This window comes from Dunckerocampus dactyliophorus, chromosome 10, assembly GCF_027744805.1.
Source record: "Dunckerocampus dactyliophorus isolate RoL2022-P2 chromosome 10, RoL_Ddac_1.1, whole genome shotgun sequence".
NCBI lineage: Eukaryota > Metazoa > Chordata > Actinopteri > Syngnathiformes > Syngnathidae > Dunckerocampus > Dunckerocampus dactyliophorus.
The window spans coordinates 6,614,275-6,634,040 of record NC_072828.1 but is presented as its reverse complement, the minus strand read 5'-3'; the positions used below and the strand labels follow the sequence as shown (position 1 = coordinate 6,634,040).

The window sequence follows — 19,766 nt, the reverse complement described above, 5'->3', positions numbered from 1 at the left end:
TTGTTCTCGTGTTAATTACACTCGCGCGTGCGGCAGTGACGTCACACGCGTCCGATAAATGCCCTCTCGCTCACCGCAGGAAACAAGGCATTTCACGCACACGCACACACGGAGACAAAACTCCCTGTCAACAAACGAACTCATTTACTTCTGGTTCCGCAAAGACGTGAAGAGACACACTGGGACAATGTTCCGCAGCATTAAGGTAAGAACTTTTTTCAAACACGTACACCCCATAAAAGAAAAACACAATTAGCGACACTTTCAGCCACTTTACGTCACTAGCTTGTTAACACAGCTCAACACATTCCAATTATTGCTTAAAAAGTCAAGTTTTGTTCCGCCAAGACTCGTTTAAATCAAGCTTAATTGTTTGCTTTGACTACTAAAAGTTACTTTTAAATGTAGTTCTGCTGCCAGAAAGTCATCAAGACGTTGTTTTTTAGCAGAGATTAAGCATGTCTGCGAGAATAAACATTAACATTCCAGTCATCTGAATTATGCCCATTTGATTTATTGTCTTAATGGACCATAAAAATCTACATTCATACGTAGTTAAATAAACTGATGCATGAACCTTTGCCTGTTTGGTAAATGAATGACATTGTTACTCAGTTGCATTCTGTTAAAAATGCATTCTGTTTTGTGTATTTTTAAGAGTTTACTCACTTCCTCTTCTTTACTCAATCTATTAAAACACAGTGAGAGATAAACAACTAAATAAATGGATAAACAGCATGCAGTTAACCACTACAAATCTGAAGAAAATAGAAATAATGATACAATTCATGCTATCCCCAACAATATTAAACAATAATAATCTGGTAAAGTTGACATATTCTGTTAAAAAAACACCATATACCTTCTAAAATGTAATAAATTGTAGTAATTTTATTGTCTTTTGTGTAGTTTCCCTGCAGTAAATGTATAATAAATGGAGCTAAATGTAAATAAAAGGCTGTTCAAACTGTTCACTGCTGCACTGCACTGTTCAAAGGTACATGTTACTATTTTGCACAGATCAAATAATGCTCATTGTGCTCGTTTGTTTATAGTCATGCTGAACTTTTGATGAGAGTGATAAAAGTTGTGGGAAGAATAGTGTGACTAAGTATTTATTGCATGCAAAGTCCTTTCAGGTTTTGCCCAGCCCTGTAAGAGCCATACAAAATGTATATTATACTGTCTAATGAGGATTTCCTATTTGTTTTTGGCATTGCGGATCATTCGCGGTGGCGGGCGGTATATGGCTTGCATGCCGCGGGTTTCTCACCCTTGTTTTATAGGCGTGATCTGCAGTTCTCACATAAACCTTGGGGGTCCTGCACACGTTGTTATTGAAAGGCGTAGAAATGTATGAGCAGCACACGTTGTGTTTAGCTAACGGGAGGAGACCCACCTTTTGGTGATGTAACACGCCTGACTAGTTTGTTAATCCTTAATATTACATTGCAAGCATCTTTTCTGTGTTCTTTCAGTGTGCGCCCTCTGTGTTGCTGTTTATTTGCTCACTTTTATCAGTACATTCTGTTTTAATTCACTGGCGGGCAGTGTGCAGGATTGCACCATCAAATTCTTCATGGATATTTCTTTCAACGCCCTTGTAGGAGACAAAGGGAATGATTGATGTCTGGACGCTCAAAATAACGCTTACCTTCCTATAAACTCCTTAACCTTACTCGACGCCTGCTATGCTTGGCTCAGTGTTTCCCGTACTTTCATTTATGTGTGGCGGCCTGCCACGAATACATTTGGACTAGATTTTTTTTTTTTTAGATTTTGAATTTTTTTTCACAGTTGCTCATTAACATTGATTATTTTTTTGGATTTTTTTTGCTCTTGGTCATTAACATGTATTTTAGATATTTTGTTTCTTTAATTTGATGTTTTTTAGATTTTTCACCCTTGCTCATTAACATACAGTTTTGATTTTTTTTAGATGTTTTTGCCCTTGCTCACTATCGCATTTTAACGGGACTGTCCGTGAACATCCAAGTTCGTACAGTAGATGGTAGGGCTGGGCGATATGGACTAAAAGTCATATCCCGATATTTTTTTTACCGCAAAGTGAGTTTAGGCAAATCCAAATATGCGTGTGTAAAAAATCTTATTGAAAAATAGCCGTTGAAATAAAGTAGTCCATTCTCTTTTTGAAATAAATTTAGAAAAAGTGAAATACAATCTTCTGTCTTAATCGGGCTGCACTCACGGTAGCACCTCTGCAGCCGGATTAGCGCCGTTACCTCTTCCATCTTGTTGGGTGGCAGACGGTAAACATGGTTTATACTGTCTTTTCCGCTGTGCAACCTCTACTCCTCTGTATCTCTGCGGGGATCTCCGGTCGCTCGGCGTAGCGAAGAGGTGTGTGGCTCAAAGCTAACAGCTGCTCCAGATTGTAAACATCGGAGCTGTGAATGAATGCGTCTCCCGCAACAAGCAAGAGGCAAGCTACAAACGTAACAAGATGAACATCCATAGCTGCACACTTACTTAAGGAGTCGGTATGGCACAAAAAACAATAAGAAAGCACGAATAAAGCACTATTGAACACTAAAAACTCAGTGGAAAATACGGAGTTTCTGCAACTAGCTGCCACTCGGGCGGCGCCATCTTGAAACATGAGACTTCCGCATCAAATCCAGTCTATATTGATATGAACGATATGCTTGTTTTTGATATCGTGCATAAAATAAATATCGATATTTTTAAAATATCGATATATCGCCCAGCCCTAGTAGATGTCATTGTAACTGTGCATCTTAACACACCGGGTTTGCCAGAGAATAAGAAGACGTAGCAGGACGGATCAGTCTTGCCAACTCAGCGACTTTGTTGCTATATTTAGTATTCAGTTGCTGTTTTTAGAAAAAGAGACTAGTGACAAATATAGCGACTTTTTCCGGCCTTATTGGACACGTTTGAAGACAGGAAAGCATATAATGCTCTTCTCAATGTGCAGCAGGTGCTGCTGTGGGTCCCTGCCCCATCTAAAAGCACTCACAGCTGGCTTTGTCTGTCTTGTGACATAAAAAATATATAAAAAGAAGCGGCAGAGCAAAGTTCATATGTATTTCTAAACCTTATTTGTTTTGTTTTTGTGTCCCACAGTGTTACGTGCACACACGTCACGGCCAATTATGCAAATTAGACAGTGTTGACGCCGGCCACAAATCGATCACTCTGCAAGTAGTACTCAAGTATAGTCACAGATTTATAAAAGGTTTGAGTAGCAACAACATTTGCATGTTGTGTGGAAAAATTGGAATTTAAGTATAAAAGAGCTAATGCATTTATCATGAAAATAAATGAATGAGTCCATGGGCAGCATAAAATGGATTTTAACACCTGTGCTTAAAGGAGTGTCCTCCAGTAACTCCATACCAGAAATAACTCCTTAACATTGCTTAGGACCTTGTGGAATGGGGGTTATTTAGCTTTAAGGCATTAGTCCAGTAGTTCATCATTTCCAAAATTTCCCTCACCAAACTCTTTGATGTCCGTGTCACAATGAGGGGTGGTGATTCCATATCTATCTTGGGAATTTTGCACTTTTCCTTCATTCCGTTTCCAGACCAAATGGGTAAAAAAAAAGCAAAAAACAACAACGAGGCATATTTCCTGATGGAAGTCCATGCATACGAGCGTGTGTCCCTGCAGTGAAAGCTTTTGAAATTTTGGAGCGAACTTCCCTGCATTCTTCCCGTCGCCGCAGGTTTTGAAGGCCGGGACAATGACACGCGTGTTCAAACAAAGCCTCAAAGTGGTGCTTAAAATGTCTTGTGGTAACACTTGAGTAATCCCACATGACATTGAATAAGAATAATAATGATGACATCATGATGATGGGCCACTTGACGACTGCTTGTTTGACATCATTCATTCGCAAAAGTCGACCCGCTGCCTTTTATTTACTGACTCGCTGACTTTAACACCAGTAATGAACAGCATCATTCTTTCATCCAGTGTTTCTCCAGCTTTATTGAGCTGGAATTATGTACCTTCTGCCATCTAGTGGAAGAATATTGAAATTGTTTTGCCTGTCACTATACGTCCATCCATTCTTTTTCTATGCTGCTTATCCTCATTAGGGTCGCGGGGGTATGCTGGAGCCTATCCCAGCTGACTTCAGTCGAGAGGCAGGCTACACCGTGGACTGGTCGCCAGCCAATGGCAGGGCACATATAGACAAACAACAATTCACACTCACATTCATACCTATGGACAATTTAGAGTCTCCAATTAACCTAAAATGCATGTTTTTGGAATGTGGGAGGAAACCGGAGTACCCGGAGAAAAAGAGATGCCCGAAGCGGAGGTCTCCCCAATCTCCTGACTGTCCGGCCCGCTAGCTTAAATAGATGAACAAAGATTATTTTTAGTAAATAAATACTAATTTTCAATTTTTTTTTCATTTAATTGAAATTGGACGACACTAGTAGTGGTTGTCTGAACATATAAATGTTTAATTTCTTATGACCAACAAAATAGCTTCTTTGCATGCACGACATAATATGTATAAATAATTCCTATTTCAGCTTTGCTGCATTCAAAGACTGTTAAAGTCAGGAATGTCCTATTTGGAGACCCACAATATCCTCCAGAGAAGCGGTCCAGTCAAATGTAAACAAAGAACACGTTCAAAATTCATTTCAGTAGGCCCCACAATGAACCTTATCTTTATTGTGGGGAAGGGTTTTTTTAGTCATAAAAAAAAAACACGTTACTGAATAACTTAGTACAGAGATAGCATAGCAATGTCTATCAACACTTTTATTATTCGCAGCTCTGGTGTCGGGGAAGTCAGGTCTGACTTCCCAGTTTGAATGCAGTAGAAACTCTCAAATTCCAGCTATACGTGGCGGTTACATTCCAAGACCACCAGTGAATAGTGAAAAACTCAAATAATGGAAAGGCTCTGAACAATGTCTATTTTTGACACTCCAATAAAGCCTGAATTATGCTGACTGTAGCTTGTCATTGACAGAACCCTCCCCGTTCCATTGTTCACGGAGGAAGCTAACTAGCTTAATGCATAGAAGCATAATTCAGCCAAGTATAAAATGTGTAGGCACTCACTGCCAATGAATGATCACGAAAGATGATTGATAGATCTAGGCCAAAGGTGTCGAAAGAATGGCCTGGAGGCCATTTGTGGCACGTGGCTGTTTTTTTTTTTTATTCTAATTTTACATTCTAAAAATATAATTTAACAAGAAAACAAAACAAACAAAAACCAGCAAAAAATCAGCAGTCGTTCTAGAAGAATAAAGTCAAAATATTAAGAGAAAAAAGTCGCAATTTTACAAGAATAACGTCATCATATTGCTTTAGTAGTACAATGTTGAAATATTTGAATTAAATATTTTTTTGAATATGAGAAACAAAACAACAAATAAAGTTGTAATTTTTAGAAAATTAGATTGCGGAAAAAGTTATAATGTTCCGAGAATAAAGTCAAAATATGAGAATAAATAAGTTATTATGACAAGGAAATATACAGGAAGACAATTGAAATAGTTGGAAAAATAAAAATAAAAAAAAAACAGCAGAAATGGGGGAAAAGACAGCTGAAATAAGACGTTATTTGTTAAAGTTGTAATATTATGAGAAGCAAAGCAACGTATAAAGTTGTAATTTTTGGAAAATTAAGTTGTTATGAGAATAAATGTTATGATAATATATAATATAATAATGGTATGAGAATAAATGTTATAATATATAATATAATAATGTTATGAGAATAACAGGAAGAAATTTGAAATATTTGAAAAATTTGTCAACAAACAGCAAAAACTGGAAAAACAACAGTTGTAATTTTACGAGAATAAAGTCAAAATATGAAGAGAAATTCTGGATATTATGAGAAACAAACAAAACAAAAGATAATACAGTTGGAACTTTTGGAAAATTAGGTTGGAGAAAAAGTTGTAATATTATGGGAATGAAGTCAAAATATTATGAGTCCTAACATTACGGCAAGACAATTTACTAATATTTTTTAAGAAGATAGTTGAAATGTTTGTAAAAACAGCAAAAATGGGGAAACAGAGCAAAGACCAAAATTGACACTAATAATAGACTTTTTTGCATACATCACAAAGCTGAGATCCAATTTGTCTTTGTGTCAGTTTACAAAATATCAAAGTGGCATCGTTTAAAAGTTCACAACGTGGCCCTTCCTGGAAATAGTTTGGACACCCCTGGTGTAAGCTTTAGCCTCGTATTCAGGCTTCCGCAACAAAAGCCCTTCTGACACCTGTGGTGCCGCCCCCATCTCCCCCTAAAGCAGTGCTTCTCAAATAGTGAACTGTCGGAGGGGCGTGAGAGGCAGGGAGTACTTTCAATGTTTGTGCAGACCTGCCAACATGTACATATTTATTGTACTCAGCATGCAATTTGACTCCTGAATATGTTTGTAAGCTTCACAGCTCTCTATTTTGTTGCATTTTCCTCATTTCAGTTTCAAGTTCAGTATGTACAGTACAAATAAATAAATAGATATCAGTTTCCCCCTGGGAGGGGCATGACAAAAAATAATTGAGAACCACTGCTCGAAAGCGACTAGCGGTGGCACTAGCTAGCCGCTGATGATGCGGCATGCCTCCAAGCCGCATCTACATAATCCACACTGCTTTCCTATTGTAATTCCAATAATTGCATACCGTCATATATTCATTTGTGTTCACCTTGCTGCACATTTTGAGGCCAGATTGTAAGGAAAGTTGACTGTAGAAGCTCCTGCTTCCACAGCCACACAGGGCGGCGCCATCTTGCGCTGGCGTCACGTCATTGTGTACGTGTAGGCTGTATTATTATGCTAGCTTGAATGAGATGTCTGCAAAAATGGCCTATTTGTGGGGACAAAAAGCGTAAATGGACGGGTTCTGATACAATTTAAAAGCAAAACGCGCGTATTTGCAGGGATGTGAATGCTGAATCGCGACGAGACGGGGATCCACTGGGCTGTATGCTGATCACAGCCACTCGAGGGCATATTAGTGTGGTGATTCCTATGATATGCTGTGGTTAAGTGGTGACATTGCAACATCTAAATTGCACGAAGTTGCAGCCGTGTAAGCTAGCTTTGGATTTTTCTGCATTAGTGAGTCTTTTTGCGTTACTGTCTTGTGTTGTTGGTGCCTTTAGGTGTTCGTGCTGTGTCACGGGCTGCTTCAGTTCTCCCAGCTGCTCTACAGCTCCTACTTCAAGAGCACCATCAGCACCATTGAGAGGCGCTACGGCCTCAGCAGCTACTCCTCAGGAACCATTTCCTCCCTGCACGAGGTAGGAGGCAACAATAACGATCATGCTGCCTTACCACACGGGCTGGCTGCGCTTCAAGGGCAGCAAACAAGCATCGGAATGTCCCGGCAATTCCTACTCTCAAGTGGGAACTGAAGGAACCACGCAGTATATTTAATAAATAGATAAACCGCAAACTACAAGCATGTTGCTAAATAAGTACGTTTTGTTAATTAAAATTGAGCATATTTGTCTAAAATGAAAACATAATTTTTTCTTATTTTTTCAATTCCTGTAGTGGATGATGAATGAACCTTGATGTTCTTGCTCTTAACATGTTCACGTGTCTGTCTGTCTGTCTTCCTAGGTGAGTAACAGCGTGCTGATTGTCTTCCTGAGCTACTTCGGCAGTCGTCTCCACCGCCCTCGCATCATCGGGATCGGTGGCGTGTTGATGGCCATCAGTGCCTTGATCTTGACCTTGCCTCACTTCCTGTCCCAGCCGTACGACTACGACTCCGTTCTACTGAGTAAGACAAATGATATTTCCTGTATGCCGTGTAGCTTGGTGAGGATCACAACAGAAGCTGGGACCTATCCCAGTTAACACTAAGACCATCCAAGCCTAGACTGATCACCTGTCAATCACAAAGGCATAGACAAGTTGTAGTCTTCAACTACAGCGAACATACTGTACTGTACTGAAGTTGTAATCCATTCATAGGCTACTCATTTTTATTTGTAAATATTAAAGATATTTTATTGTGAAACGCACATAGCCAAATATGTACGTGTTTTTGCAAACATTTTAAAGACAAATTACAGTTGTTATTGAACCTAACATACAAGTTTTGCCCAAAATTAAAGGCAATTTAGCTGCTAATGAACAAAACATACGCGTTTTGTACACCATTTGGAGCGGCTAATTAACAAAATAATGTACAGGTTTTATAACCACTAAAGACAATTTAGAGCAGCTAATTGATGTAACATAAGTGTTTTGTAACCACTAAAGACAATTTAGAGTGGCTAATAAATGTGACGTACATGTTTTGTAACCACTAAACACAATTTAGAGCAGCTAATTGATGTAACATAAGTGTTTTGTAACCACTAAAGACAATTTAGAGTGGCTAATAAATGTGACGTACATGTTTTGTAACCACTAAACACAATTTAGAGCAGCTAATTGATGTAACATAAGTGTTTTGTAACCACTAAGGATGATATTGAGTGGCTAATTAACGTAACAGACATGTTTTGCAACCACTAAAGACAATTGAGAGTGGCTAAATAACGTGCCAGATGTGTGTTGTAACCACTACATACAATTTAGAGCAGCTAATTAACATAGCATACATGCTTTGTAACTACTAAATCAAATTAGAGCGGCTAATTAACGTAGAAGACGTGCTTTGTACCTACTAAATGAATTTACAGCGGTTAATTAACGTACTGTAGCAGGTGGGTTTCGTAACCACTAAATACAATTAAGAGCGGCTCATTAACATAGTGTAGGTGCTTTGTAACCACTAAAGACAATTAAGACGGGCTAAATAATGTGACAGATGTGTTTTGCAACGAATAAAGACAATTTAGAGTAGGTAATTAACTTGACAGATGTACTGTACGTTGGAACCACTAAAGACAATTGAGGGTGGCTAGGTAACGTAAAACACGTGTGTTGTAACCAGGAAAGACGATTGAGAGCAGCTAATTAACATTACAGAAGTGACAATTTAGAGCAGATAATTAACGTAACATACATGTTTTGTAACCACTGAAAACAATTTAGAGCGGCTAATTAGAGTAACATACGTGCTTTGTAAAGACAAAGACGATTAGATTCTCCAGTATGTTCTCTGAGGGGAAGCTCATTGTGCAAAAATCTTGATCAAACGTACTTGCTTTTGTTAACAATGAACGTAACAATAAGAATTTTCAATGAGTGTCTTGAGAAAGTTCGCCCATGCTCTCCTGTTGAACTTTTAATCAGAATGAAATCCATGCTTATCTGAGATCAACATTTATTCATTCATGAAGCATCCAGACATAGTAGCTCGGCATGTCATGGAGGGGTCAAGGATGCTTCAGGAAATTAAAATAGTCGCTTGTCTGCATCTCCTCTTCAATGCTTATGCTTATTCATGCGTGTGAACCAGATGGCCACGACATTTGCGACCTGCAAACATTTGGGAACTCCAGCACATCCGAATCTTGCGGCCACGACGAGAGCAGACGCCTGGCCGACACCAAGACCTTGTGGCTGCTCATGGCCGCTGCACAGCTGCTGTTTGGTGTGGGCTCCGTGCCCATTCAGCCCTTTGGGATCTCCTACATCGATGACTTTGCTGCACCCGGGAACTCTCCCCTCTACATAGGTAAACGTCCCCTTGGCGATCTATGTTTTTGCACTGTGGATCATCCACCTGTGTCCCATTTTCACCAACAGTCCTTCATCACTCGCAAGCATCTGAATGATCATATTTTTAACGCTAATTAGCCATAAGGAAAGTCACACAGAGCCTCACCTTTATCATTTGCAGCTATCCTGTTTGCCATTTCCGTGTTCGGGCCAGCCATTGGCTTCCTGCTGGGTTCAGTCATGCTTCGCATCTACGTTGACGTGGACAAATCTGGTTTAGGTAAGGATGGTCCGTTTATCATATATTGTTATAATCTTGGGGCAATACCAGGGCCGTCTGTGTGTAAACTAAGTTCAAGCTGTACACTGACTACTCTGAAGTATATCCAAAATCCTATACTTTCTATTGTATTGTGCCTTGACAAGATATGCTGCCACAAAATGCTGTGATGTGTGAAAATGCTGTGATGACATTCTCACTTTTGGGAGATGTATGATTATGTAATTGCTTCCTACAGGCAGCGATCAGGTGCTGAGGCCGGGGGACCCCCGCTGGGTGGGCGCCTGGTGGATGGGCCTCCTCATCACCTCGACCTGCCTGGCGCTCACCTCCGTCCCTTACTTCTTCTTCCCTCGCAGGATGCCTTCAGGAGAGCATGTAAGTCACTCAGGGTGGTATATACATACTGTACAAGATATGACAGGATTTGCTGCCACCTGTTGGTTGTACCTCTGCACTGCAAGTACACTTTCCTTATTGTTACTTCGCCCTCTACAAAGGCAGCCATGCATAGTTTTGATGGGCACTTTCTAACAATGCATTTCTTATTGTGGTTTTCTCATTTATGACAGTGAGAGCTGTTTGACCGGCTCATGATGATAATTTAATTGTTTATATGAGGCAGTAGTCAACAGCCACAATCACAAAAAACACCTGAGGCGACTCCTTCGTCATGTTTGCGAAACCACACACAGCTCGCCAAGTTTTGCACGGTATTGCATAAGTGAGTGATTAGTATCTCGAGTGTCAGCAATATTTCATAATGTTGGGCACAGTGGCGTTTACAGTCTTTTGGGGCACATAGTGAAAAATGAAAGGATCCAACTTTGCCACTTTGATATTTTGTAAAGATATGCTAAGAAGTTAAATAGTACATACAGTATGTAATTCAAGAAAAAAATGCATCTCAGCTTTGTGATAAAGGTGGAAAACCCTATTATTGGTATCCACTTTGTTCTTTGCTTTTTTTTTCCATTTTTGCTGTTCTTAAAAAATGTTTGTATTCTTCTCGTAATATTATCACATTATCCCCATAATATTTGGACTTATTACCATGATATTGTAACTTTTTTCCCCAACCAATGTTTCCAAAAATTACCACTTTATTTTGCTTTGTTTGTTTTTCATAATATTCAGACTTTTGAAAAAATAACGTATGTTTTTGTTAATATTTTAACTCTAAGCTACTAAAATGACATGATTTTTCCTTGTAATATTACAAGTTTATTTTCATAAAATTGGGACTTTTTTCTAGTTAGAATATAACTTTTTTCTCTTAATGTTTTGACTTCATTCTCATAAAATTACAGTTTTTTTCCATTTCCGTTGTTTTACATTTTTTTTAAACTTTCAATTTTCATCTTGTAATGAGGATTTTCTTTTATTGTGACTTTATTGTTGTAACTTTTTCCACAACCTAATGTTAAAAAAAGTACAACTTTATTTGCTTTTGTTTCTCATGATATTATGACTTTATACTGAGACTGCTGCCTTTTATATTTTGACTTTGTTCTTGTAAAATGGCAGCTGATTTTTCCTGTTTTATTTTTTTTGTTTTCTTGTTAAACTATATTTTTAGTACGTGTTGCGGGCCAATAAAAAAACAAAACAAAAAAACAGCCACAAGCCGAAATGGCGCCCTGCCACACTTTGGACACCCCTGCATTAGCGCCGCCAAAAGTGTCCAAGAAGACCAGAAAAAGTCGCTAGATTTGTTGCTAGTTGCTTTTTTGCTAAACAGAATTTGGAGGTGTCTGAATACTTACTAAATAATCGCACAGTGGACAACACTGATCCCTCCTGCTACGTCTTCTTATTCTCTAGCACACCAGGTGCGTATGAGGTCTGTTAAGAAGCAGAGTTATGATGCCATCTCCTGTATGGAGTTGGAAGGACAAGCTACATTCAGTCCCATTATAATGTGTTTATGAGCGAGGGCTAAAAGCTCATTGTCTATTTGTGCACACTGCATGATGACACCAAACTGAAAGTGCATGTTATACTTGCAGATGATTGGAAGTGGCTCTAATGTGCATGGCGACTTCAAGAAGCCTCGCGTGTCTTTATCAGACTTCTTGAAGAGTAGGTTTGTTACAGCCATGTCCCTAATGTGCATATTTGTAACCTTCTAACGGGCTTTGTGTGTTTGTCCTCAGTGTTTCCCAGAATGTTTTTCCACCTCCTGCTGAGCCCGCTCTTCCTTACCCTGGTCCTGGCCCAGTGCTGCTTCTCTTCAGTCATCGCCGGCCTCTCCACCTTCCTCAAAAAGTTCCTGGAGCACCAGTACAGCGCCTCCACAGCCGACAGCAGTCTGCTTGTAGGTGGGTGTAGACCCACACTGTCGTGTTAGTCATGATAGTTTAAAGGAGGTCCGGTTTCATGTAAGGTCCCACATACTGTAAGTACCTCCAACAATTTCAATAAAAAAATTGTGAAATTACATTTCCCATCTTCAGTTTACATTGCTGCCAAATCTGGATTAGATCCAGATTAAATTTAGTTTGAACGAATGCAAATGGTTCGGGGAGCACTTAAGAAGAATTTCCCCGCTTGCAGGTGCTGTGAATCTTCCAGCAGTGGCTGTGGGGATGTTGATTGGGGGGGTCATCATGAAGAGGACGGGGATGTCTCTGAAGAACATTCCACGCTTCTCCGTGGTCTTGTTGACCATGTCCACCCTCTTCTTCATCCCGCTCTTCTTCATGGGCTGCTCCACACAGAGAGTCTCCGAGGTCAATCACTACCAAATTGGACATGGACATGGGTATTGTATATATGTTTTGCCTTATGTCCATTTGTAAACTGCGTACATCGCATTTTGGTGGTTCTGTCTCAAGAAATCAGCAATGCGCATCAACTCAGGGTTTCTCTGCAGGTCTCTGTCCATTTGTTACGCCAACTGCTCGTGTTCTGCCGGCGCTTTCAACCCTGTATGCGGTTCTGATAGCATCGAGTACATCTCTCCATGTCACGCGGGCTGCACCAATTTCACCAAAAACCCCAACCATACACACCTGGTCCAAGTAAGTGACATCTCTCGCCTTCATCCAACAGACCAGACGCCTATAAAGGGAAAAATAAATAAATAATCAGCACTTACAAAGATTATAATGCTCAATTTGATTTAATATGAATTAATAACTCTTAATAACTATTATTAATTAATAACTCTTGGGATTCTTTGACCTTGTGGATTTATAATAGGTGGCGTAGCTCACTTCAAACTGCATCCGAGTCTTAAAATTGTGAGAATGGGTCAAGTAAAAGCTTTTGGCGCAGGAAGGGTAACACTTTTCAAGCAAATGTAAACAGGCAATGAATGTAGCATGACACGGCCTTCCTATTGGTGAGAAAATAGTTGTCATCAATCAATCAAAGCATGAACCATTTGCAACCATTTGGTTGCAAATGGGTGCTGCCTTTGCCTGGCAGCACCCAGCCTTGCTGGCAGAACACGCATGGGTGGTGCAGGGGCCATCTGTGGGACGTGGCTCATTGCAGAAATTAAATAATAATAACAGACAGTACGAATTGCCTGTGAGAAAGTGCAGTACATGTCACAAACGCCAATTCCACAACGCTACAGAGTGAAAGATGACATATTAAAGGAAATATTATACAGTCATCTCTTGTTTATAAAGGTTAATTAGTTCCAGGCCCGACCGCGATAAATGAATTTCTGTGATATAGGAGTCAATGTTAATGAATGGAATATTTTCGTAGTTAGAGCATAGAAAACCTGTTTATGACTTTCTGAATATGATTTTTATCATTAGTCTTGTAGACATGAAATAACACCCCTACAGTCACCATTACACTCCTATTATTTATTGTTTATTCTACAGGGATTCTAGAAGGCCGCTAGCTAGCAAGCTAACCAGTTAGCCTCGAACTTATTTCTTCTAAACTTAAGACAGGGTTTCAAACGGAGTGGGAAAGAAGGACAAAGTCAGAAGCCACAAAATTACCACTTCCACACGGGATGGAGGAGAACCTTTTTTCACTGTGCATCCATGGCTGGCTACATTGATTGCAAGGTAGGGTAATGTAATAAGGATGGGCATCTCATACATGGAATGTCACTGCTGCCTAGTGGCCAGAATTCAACATATCACTTGCATTCAATATGTTTCGACTAATAACAGATCAAAGTCTGCCACGAAGCAGCCATCATTTAATTAATTTCTGAAAAACCCTGATACTGCGAGGGAGCGATAATCGAATATTGCAAGGGATGACTGTACTACTTTATTACTATTATGATTATTATTCTATTATCATAACAATGGTTTATTTTATCTAAAAAATGTAGACAATGATATCGTATAGTGTCAATTTGTGGGACAATAAACATTTGAAAACGCACCTGCATGGTTTTGTGAAATAAAAAGTTTGTTTGTCCAGTCATACTTTTTCTTTGTACTTGATGTTAAAATCTCACCCCGTTCTTGGGTATCGTCACGTGAGTTGGGTGTCTCGTGACACTCCTAATACATACAGTAGTTAGTAAATTGTAACTGCCTGAGGTTTCACCTGCTAACTAACTAATTAACTATTTGACAACATTTGTGCACGGGTTTTTTAATTGTACACTACCCAAATTAAAGTTTTACAACACCCCAATTTTACCAGTTATTTATTGCAATTCTAGTCCAATGAATAGCTGGAAATGGTACATAGGTAAGTGGTGAACTGCCAGAGGTAAAAAAAAAAAAGGTAAGGTGAATTATACAAAAAGGCCTTTCAGGGACCAAGACACGCGTCAACAATTTAAAGGTATTCTGCAGAAATGGAGGTTGAGCAAGCCTTGACAGTTGGTGATACTAATTCCTACAGGTGTTCCAACTTTTCTGCAACCTGCAAATACTTGCAACCTGTCTGCATGAAATCAGTGTGTGGAACACCCTGTGGCACTATACCCCCGTGAGCATCAGTTGAACAGTATTGTACTGTAGAAAGTTAAAGAAAACATGGCAGAAAAAAGGCAATTAACAATAGAAGAAAGAGAAACCATCAACACTTACAAATGGAGGAGTTCTAAAACTTTTGACCGGTAGTGTACATTTTATATTTGCATTTCAACTTGTTATAAGAAGGGTTCATTACACGTTAGACATTTTTACAGTAAAAAACACAACATTTTCCCTGCTTGGATTTTAGGTTTTGGGGGAACTTTAGGCCCAATGTGTTAATACACTACTGTATATAAAAATGAAAAAATAACGAGTCACACATGTGAGGTTGTAAAGTGGAAAAAAGGACATCAACCTAGGCAAGAAACAATTTTAAGGTGAAATATTAACACAATACATTAACACAAAAGTGTGTAAAAACTATCATAGACTCCAAAGGGATAGCATTGTTTATTATTGTGGTTGTATTCCATTCTATTTTCTTCCGCTTTTCCGAGTCTCGGGGGCAGCAGTCTCAGAAGGGAAGTCCAGACTTCCTGGTCTCCGGCCACACCTTCTAGCTGCACTGGGAGGACACCAAGGCGTTCCCAGGCTAGCTGTGACTGCATGACTGCAGACGCTGTGCCGAGCCACAGGTCAACCTTGCGCTCCAAACTTCCCTCGCTTGTGAACAAGACCCCGAGATACTTAAACGCCTCCACCCTGGGGCAAGACCTCCCTCCCAATCCGAAAGGGAGCAATCCACCATTTCTGACTGAGAACCATGGCCTCAGATTTGGAGGTGCTGAGTCTCAATTAGGACCACATTGTCTGTGAATAGCAGAGACAAGATCCTAAGGCCCCGAAACTGGACCCCCTCGACGCCTTGGTTGTGCCTAGAAATTCTGTCCATAAAAATTATGAACAGAATCGGTGACAAAAGGCAGCCTTAGCGGAGGCCAACATGACTAGATTTGGCCGCCAAACACCAGGTCACCCAGGCGCCCGCCCTTAACCACCACCCAATACACACTGTACCGGACCCTTTATGCTTGTCCCCCCAGGTGATGGGTCTACGGGGGGATTGTGGTTGTATATAAACCATAAATTACAAGCAGGGTGAGACATATTAGTGCTTGAACAAGTTAGGAGTGATACAGTTGACTGTGTTGCTGTGACCAGAATTTGAATGAAATCATGATGACTCTTAAAGTCTTTTATCCCCCAAACCCCTCCCCTCTCAGGTGTCACCTCCCACCGCTGTCGTGTGGTCGTCACAAGCTCGCACTCATTCACCCTCAGACGTGGAGAAGTTTTTATGCTTTTGTCCTCCAGCTGCAAAATTAGCATTCATACGCAGACAGATCTTTTATTCTCATGGGCCAGCTGTCAGGAAGCAAGTGGTACATTTTCCTGCGTTGTCTTACCTCGCAAGACAGCATAAAAAGCCAACACGAAAATCAATCTTTTCAGCTAATCGCTGTGAAGCCAACATAAAATCTGTTAGATGAGTTGTTAGGTTTTATGTAAATTAGGTTTCACACAATCTGGGAATCATTTAAAAAAAAAAAAGTGACTTCAGTGAATAATTACATCAATTATGTTGGCAAAAATGATGTGCCTCATCAGGCAGGGTGCTGTTATTCCACAGTAATTTAGAAAAAGACAAAAATTACCTATTTTCAATGTGACTTATTAAAAATAATCTACATATAGGTCTGTTGTATGCTGCCATCATGCTCGGAAATCAATGCCATCATTTTCATTGCAGGATTTTCTACTTTCAACTCTTTCAAAAGCAGTAATTCTATATGTGGCATATACGGTACTGTACTTAACTAAACTGCAAAGAGTTGATTGGCAGCAGACGATATTTGGAGTGAGGCTATTAAGGTAATCCCTTGTTTATTGCAGTTAAAGTGAATTTCTGCAAATCTGCTTATTTATATATCAAATATTTTCATAGTTGGAGCATAGAAAACCTGTTTATGACCTGTGTTAAACATTATTAGAGCCCTCTAGACATGAAATGACACTCCTATATTCACCTTTACACACGTATGACCAAATACTGTAGACATAATAGGAGAAAATAAGCCATTTAACATATAAATACGTTAAGACTCATGCAAGTGTATGTTGCTGTAAATGTGTTACGGTGCTAGTGGGAGGAGGACATGAAGTGACATCACGGGTTCAGAGTTGAGTCTTAACTCGGCTGCGACGGTAGCCCACATTAGGGATTATTGAGTCTGTTGTGAGATCATTCAAACCTGCAATAAATGCCCATTGCTCCGGCAGTCGAGTCTGGTGCTTGTGTGTCTCACCGAACATTACAGTATATTACTAGGGATGTATGTCATGATCTGTGGAGCTGTCGAGTGCTTGACCCCCAGTATGCAGAGAGACAGCGGTGGAAAAATAAGTCTTTTAATTAAGCAGGGATAAACAGAAAGCGACAGAGGTGGAAAAAGGCTCTGTGACAAAACATACAGTCCAAGGCAGTATCGACAGGTCAGAGGAACATTTATGTTCCAGCACAGGCGAAGAGAAAAGGTACAATGAACCAGCGGCGTACTTGAGACGACGCCGGGCTTTTAAACACCAATAATTGCAATTGCTGCCAGCTGCGCAACAAACCACTGGGGTGAAGAGGCTGCAGCTTCCCCCTAGCAGGAAGTGCAGCACACCAAAATAAGAGCGCAGGACAGGAAGTGCTCACTCCTGTCCTGCGGAACATGACAATGTAAATCTTTGTGATGGACAATTCGATTTGAATCTAGATGCACAGGTTACGATGCGATTCAAATGCAATATCATTTAAAAACAGACATTTTTTTATTTGATTTTGAAGTGGCAAGGGATGACTGTATTTCAGAAATTTTACATTCATTACATATAACTACTTTTTTAAACTTTAATAATGATTTGGAGTGCATGAGAAAGTGGAAATTGGACTAAATTGCTATTTATGACCAAGCATATTGCACAACACTGCAGCAGCAGAACCAATGTTGTAATAGGGATAAGGAGCAAACTATTTTATTATAAAAGCCCTGATGAGTTGATAGTAAACACCAGTACGGCACGTGTAACACGCATGACTTACACAGCTACAGCTGACAGCAACATTTCAAAACGAATGCAGAGCTAAAACTGGTGGGTGCTGACCACTCTTGATACTCCAAATGCAGCTACTGCCATCTTGTAGAGTTAGTAAAAAAAAAAAAAAAAAGACATCACCGTGTGATTTGTTTCTCGCTTGCAGCTTTACACCAACTGCAGATGCATATCTGACAGCCAGAACCATGCGAGGCCAGTGCCCTGTCCAAACAACTGCCCTCACTTCCTCCTGCCCGTTGTACTGGTCATCTCTGTGGGAGCGCTGATCGCCTGCCTCACGCACAACCCCATGTACATGATGCTGCTCAGGTGACCACTTGGAGATGGAGATTTTTAAAAATGCAGTTGTTCCCTCCCTGTGCAGCTGTAACAGCGGCCACTCTTCCAGGAAGACTTTGGACAAGATTCTGCAGGCAATTGTGTCCATTTGGGATGTCAGACGTCACTTCTTCCACACCAAACCCCTCCAAGCATGTCCTAATGGACCTATTCAATACTTTAATTCCTAGAGTGCATTAGTCACAGACACACATGTTGTACACACAGTAACACACACTAACCTCATTTTGCTTCTCATTTCAGAAGCGTACCGTCAGAAGAGAAGTCGTTTGCCATCGGTGTCCAATTTCTGCTCTTAAGGCTTTTGGGTGAGTCTGCAAACTCACCCTAAAAGGTAATTACACGGCCTCTTCAGCGCCATCAAGTTTCCTCTATTCCTCGTCTCAGCCTGGCTTCCGGCACCGGCTCTCTTTGGCATGGCCATCGACACGTCGTGCATCTGGTGGAAGCGCGTGTGCGGCAAGAGGTTTAGCTGTGCTTACTACGACAACGACATCTTGAGAAACAGGTACACGGCAGGAGGATTTGAACCACTGTGAACGCACTGAGCATCCACACAGACCCCCTAAGTGTTTTTGGGCCCCGTGCAGGTACCTGGGCTTACACGTGGGCTACAAGGTCATGGGCGTGGTGCTGCTGGCCATCCTGGGATGGAAGGTGCAGCGGACTCAGGAGTACAGTCTGGAGAAGAGGCCTGATGGAGTGCTGTGAAGCTTCCTGCAGATCCTTGTAGAACTTGGACGGAAGCCTGACCCACCTCACTCCAAGCTTTCGAATATGGCGTAATCAGATCCAAGACCAAACACCTCACAGCTTCTGCAGGACTCAAAATTAAAAAGTAACTTTGTTCCCTACTTCCTGTCAGGTAGGTCACATGCAGCAGCAGGAGCACCATGTAACTCATTAGAGCTTTGTATTTATTGTTTTATTATCCATGTTGGCAGAGACCTATGATATGTAGAAGTGCACACTACACTTTTTATACACTGTATTGATATTGATTACACATGTAAATGTTTTTTTTAATTACTTGTACTAATAGTCACACATTTTTGGTGCTACGTACCACAAAAGTGACCATGATACCTTTTTTTTAAAGTATTGCTTTGGAATAAAATGTTCAATACAATGTTAAACATTTTTCCACCCATCCATTTTCTATAGTGCTTGTCCTCATGAGAGACTCGGGCAAACTGGAGCCTATCCCAGTTGACTTTGGGTGATTCACACACATGAGCAATTTAGAGTGTGCAATTAATCTAAAATGTTTGTTGGATGTGGGATGAATGGAAAATAACTACTTTTTTGCACTCACTTTTGTATTCACTTGTGTACATTTCTTTTTGTTAATAAATCACATATTACATTAGCAAAAAGCACGCGTCAGTTTTGCCCAAAAACAACATCACAAAGTATGTCTTGACTAAAACCAAACGTCATGATAACCTTTGTGAGGCACTTCAGATGACGTCATGTCATAGTTCGGCTTGCATATCTTCGGAGAGTTTCGTAGAACGTCGGCGAC

The 19,766-nt window shown here is 40.3% G+C and overlaps 1 protein-coding gene across 1 annotated transcript; it reads left to right on the top strand.

Annotated features, from left to right (window-relative positions):
• The first annotated feature begins 45 nt into the window (after positions 1-45).
• On the top strand, positions 46-19,604 carry slco2a1 (solute carrier organic anion transporter family, member 2A1). Its single transcript, XM_054789615.1, has 14 exons — positions 46-205; positions 7,147-7,284; positions 7,610-7,772; positions 9,405-9,623; positions 9,789-9,887; positions 10,126-10,265; positions 11,897-11,969; positions 12,044-12,208; positions 12,444-12,651; positions 12,763-12,910; positions 18,048-18,211; positions 18,485-18,549; positions 18,629-18,749; positions 18,832-19,604. Exons 1-14 carry the CDS (start codon positions 59-61, stop codon positions 18,950-18,952), a joined length of 1,971 nt encoding a protein of 656 aa, XP_054645590.1. The 5' UTR covers positions 46-58; the 3' UTR covers positions 18,953-19,604.
• Positions 19,605-19,766: the final 162 nt, after the last annotated feature.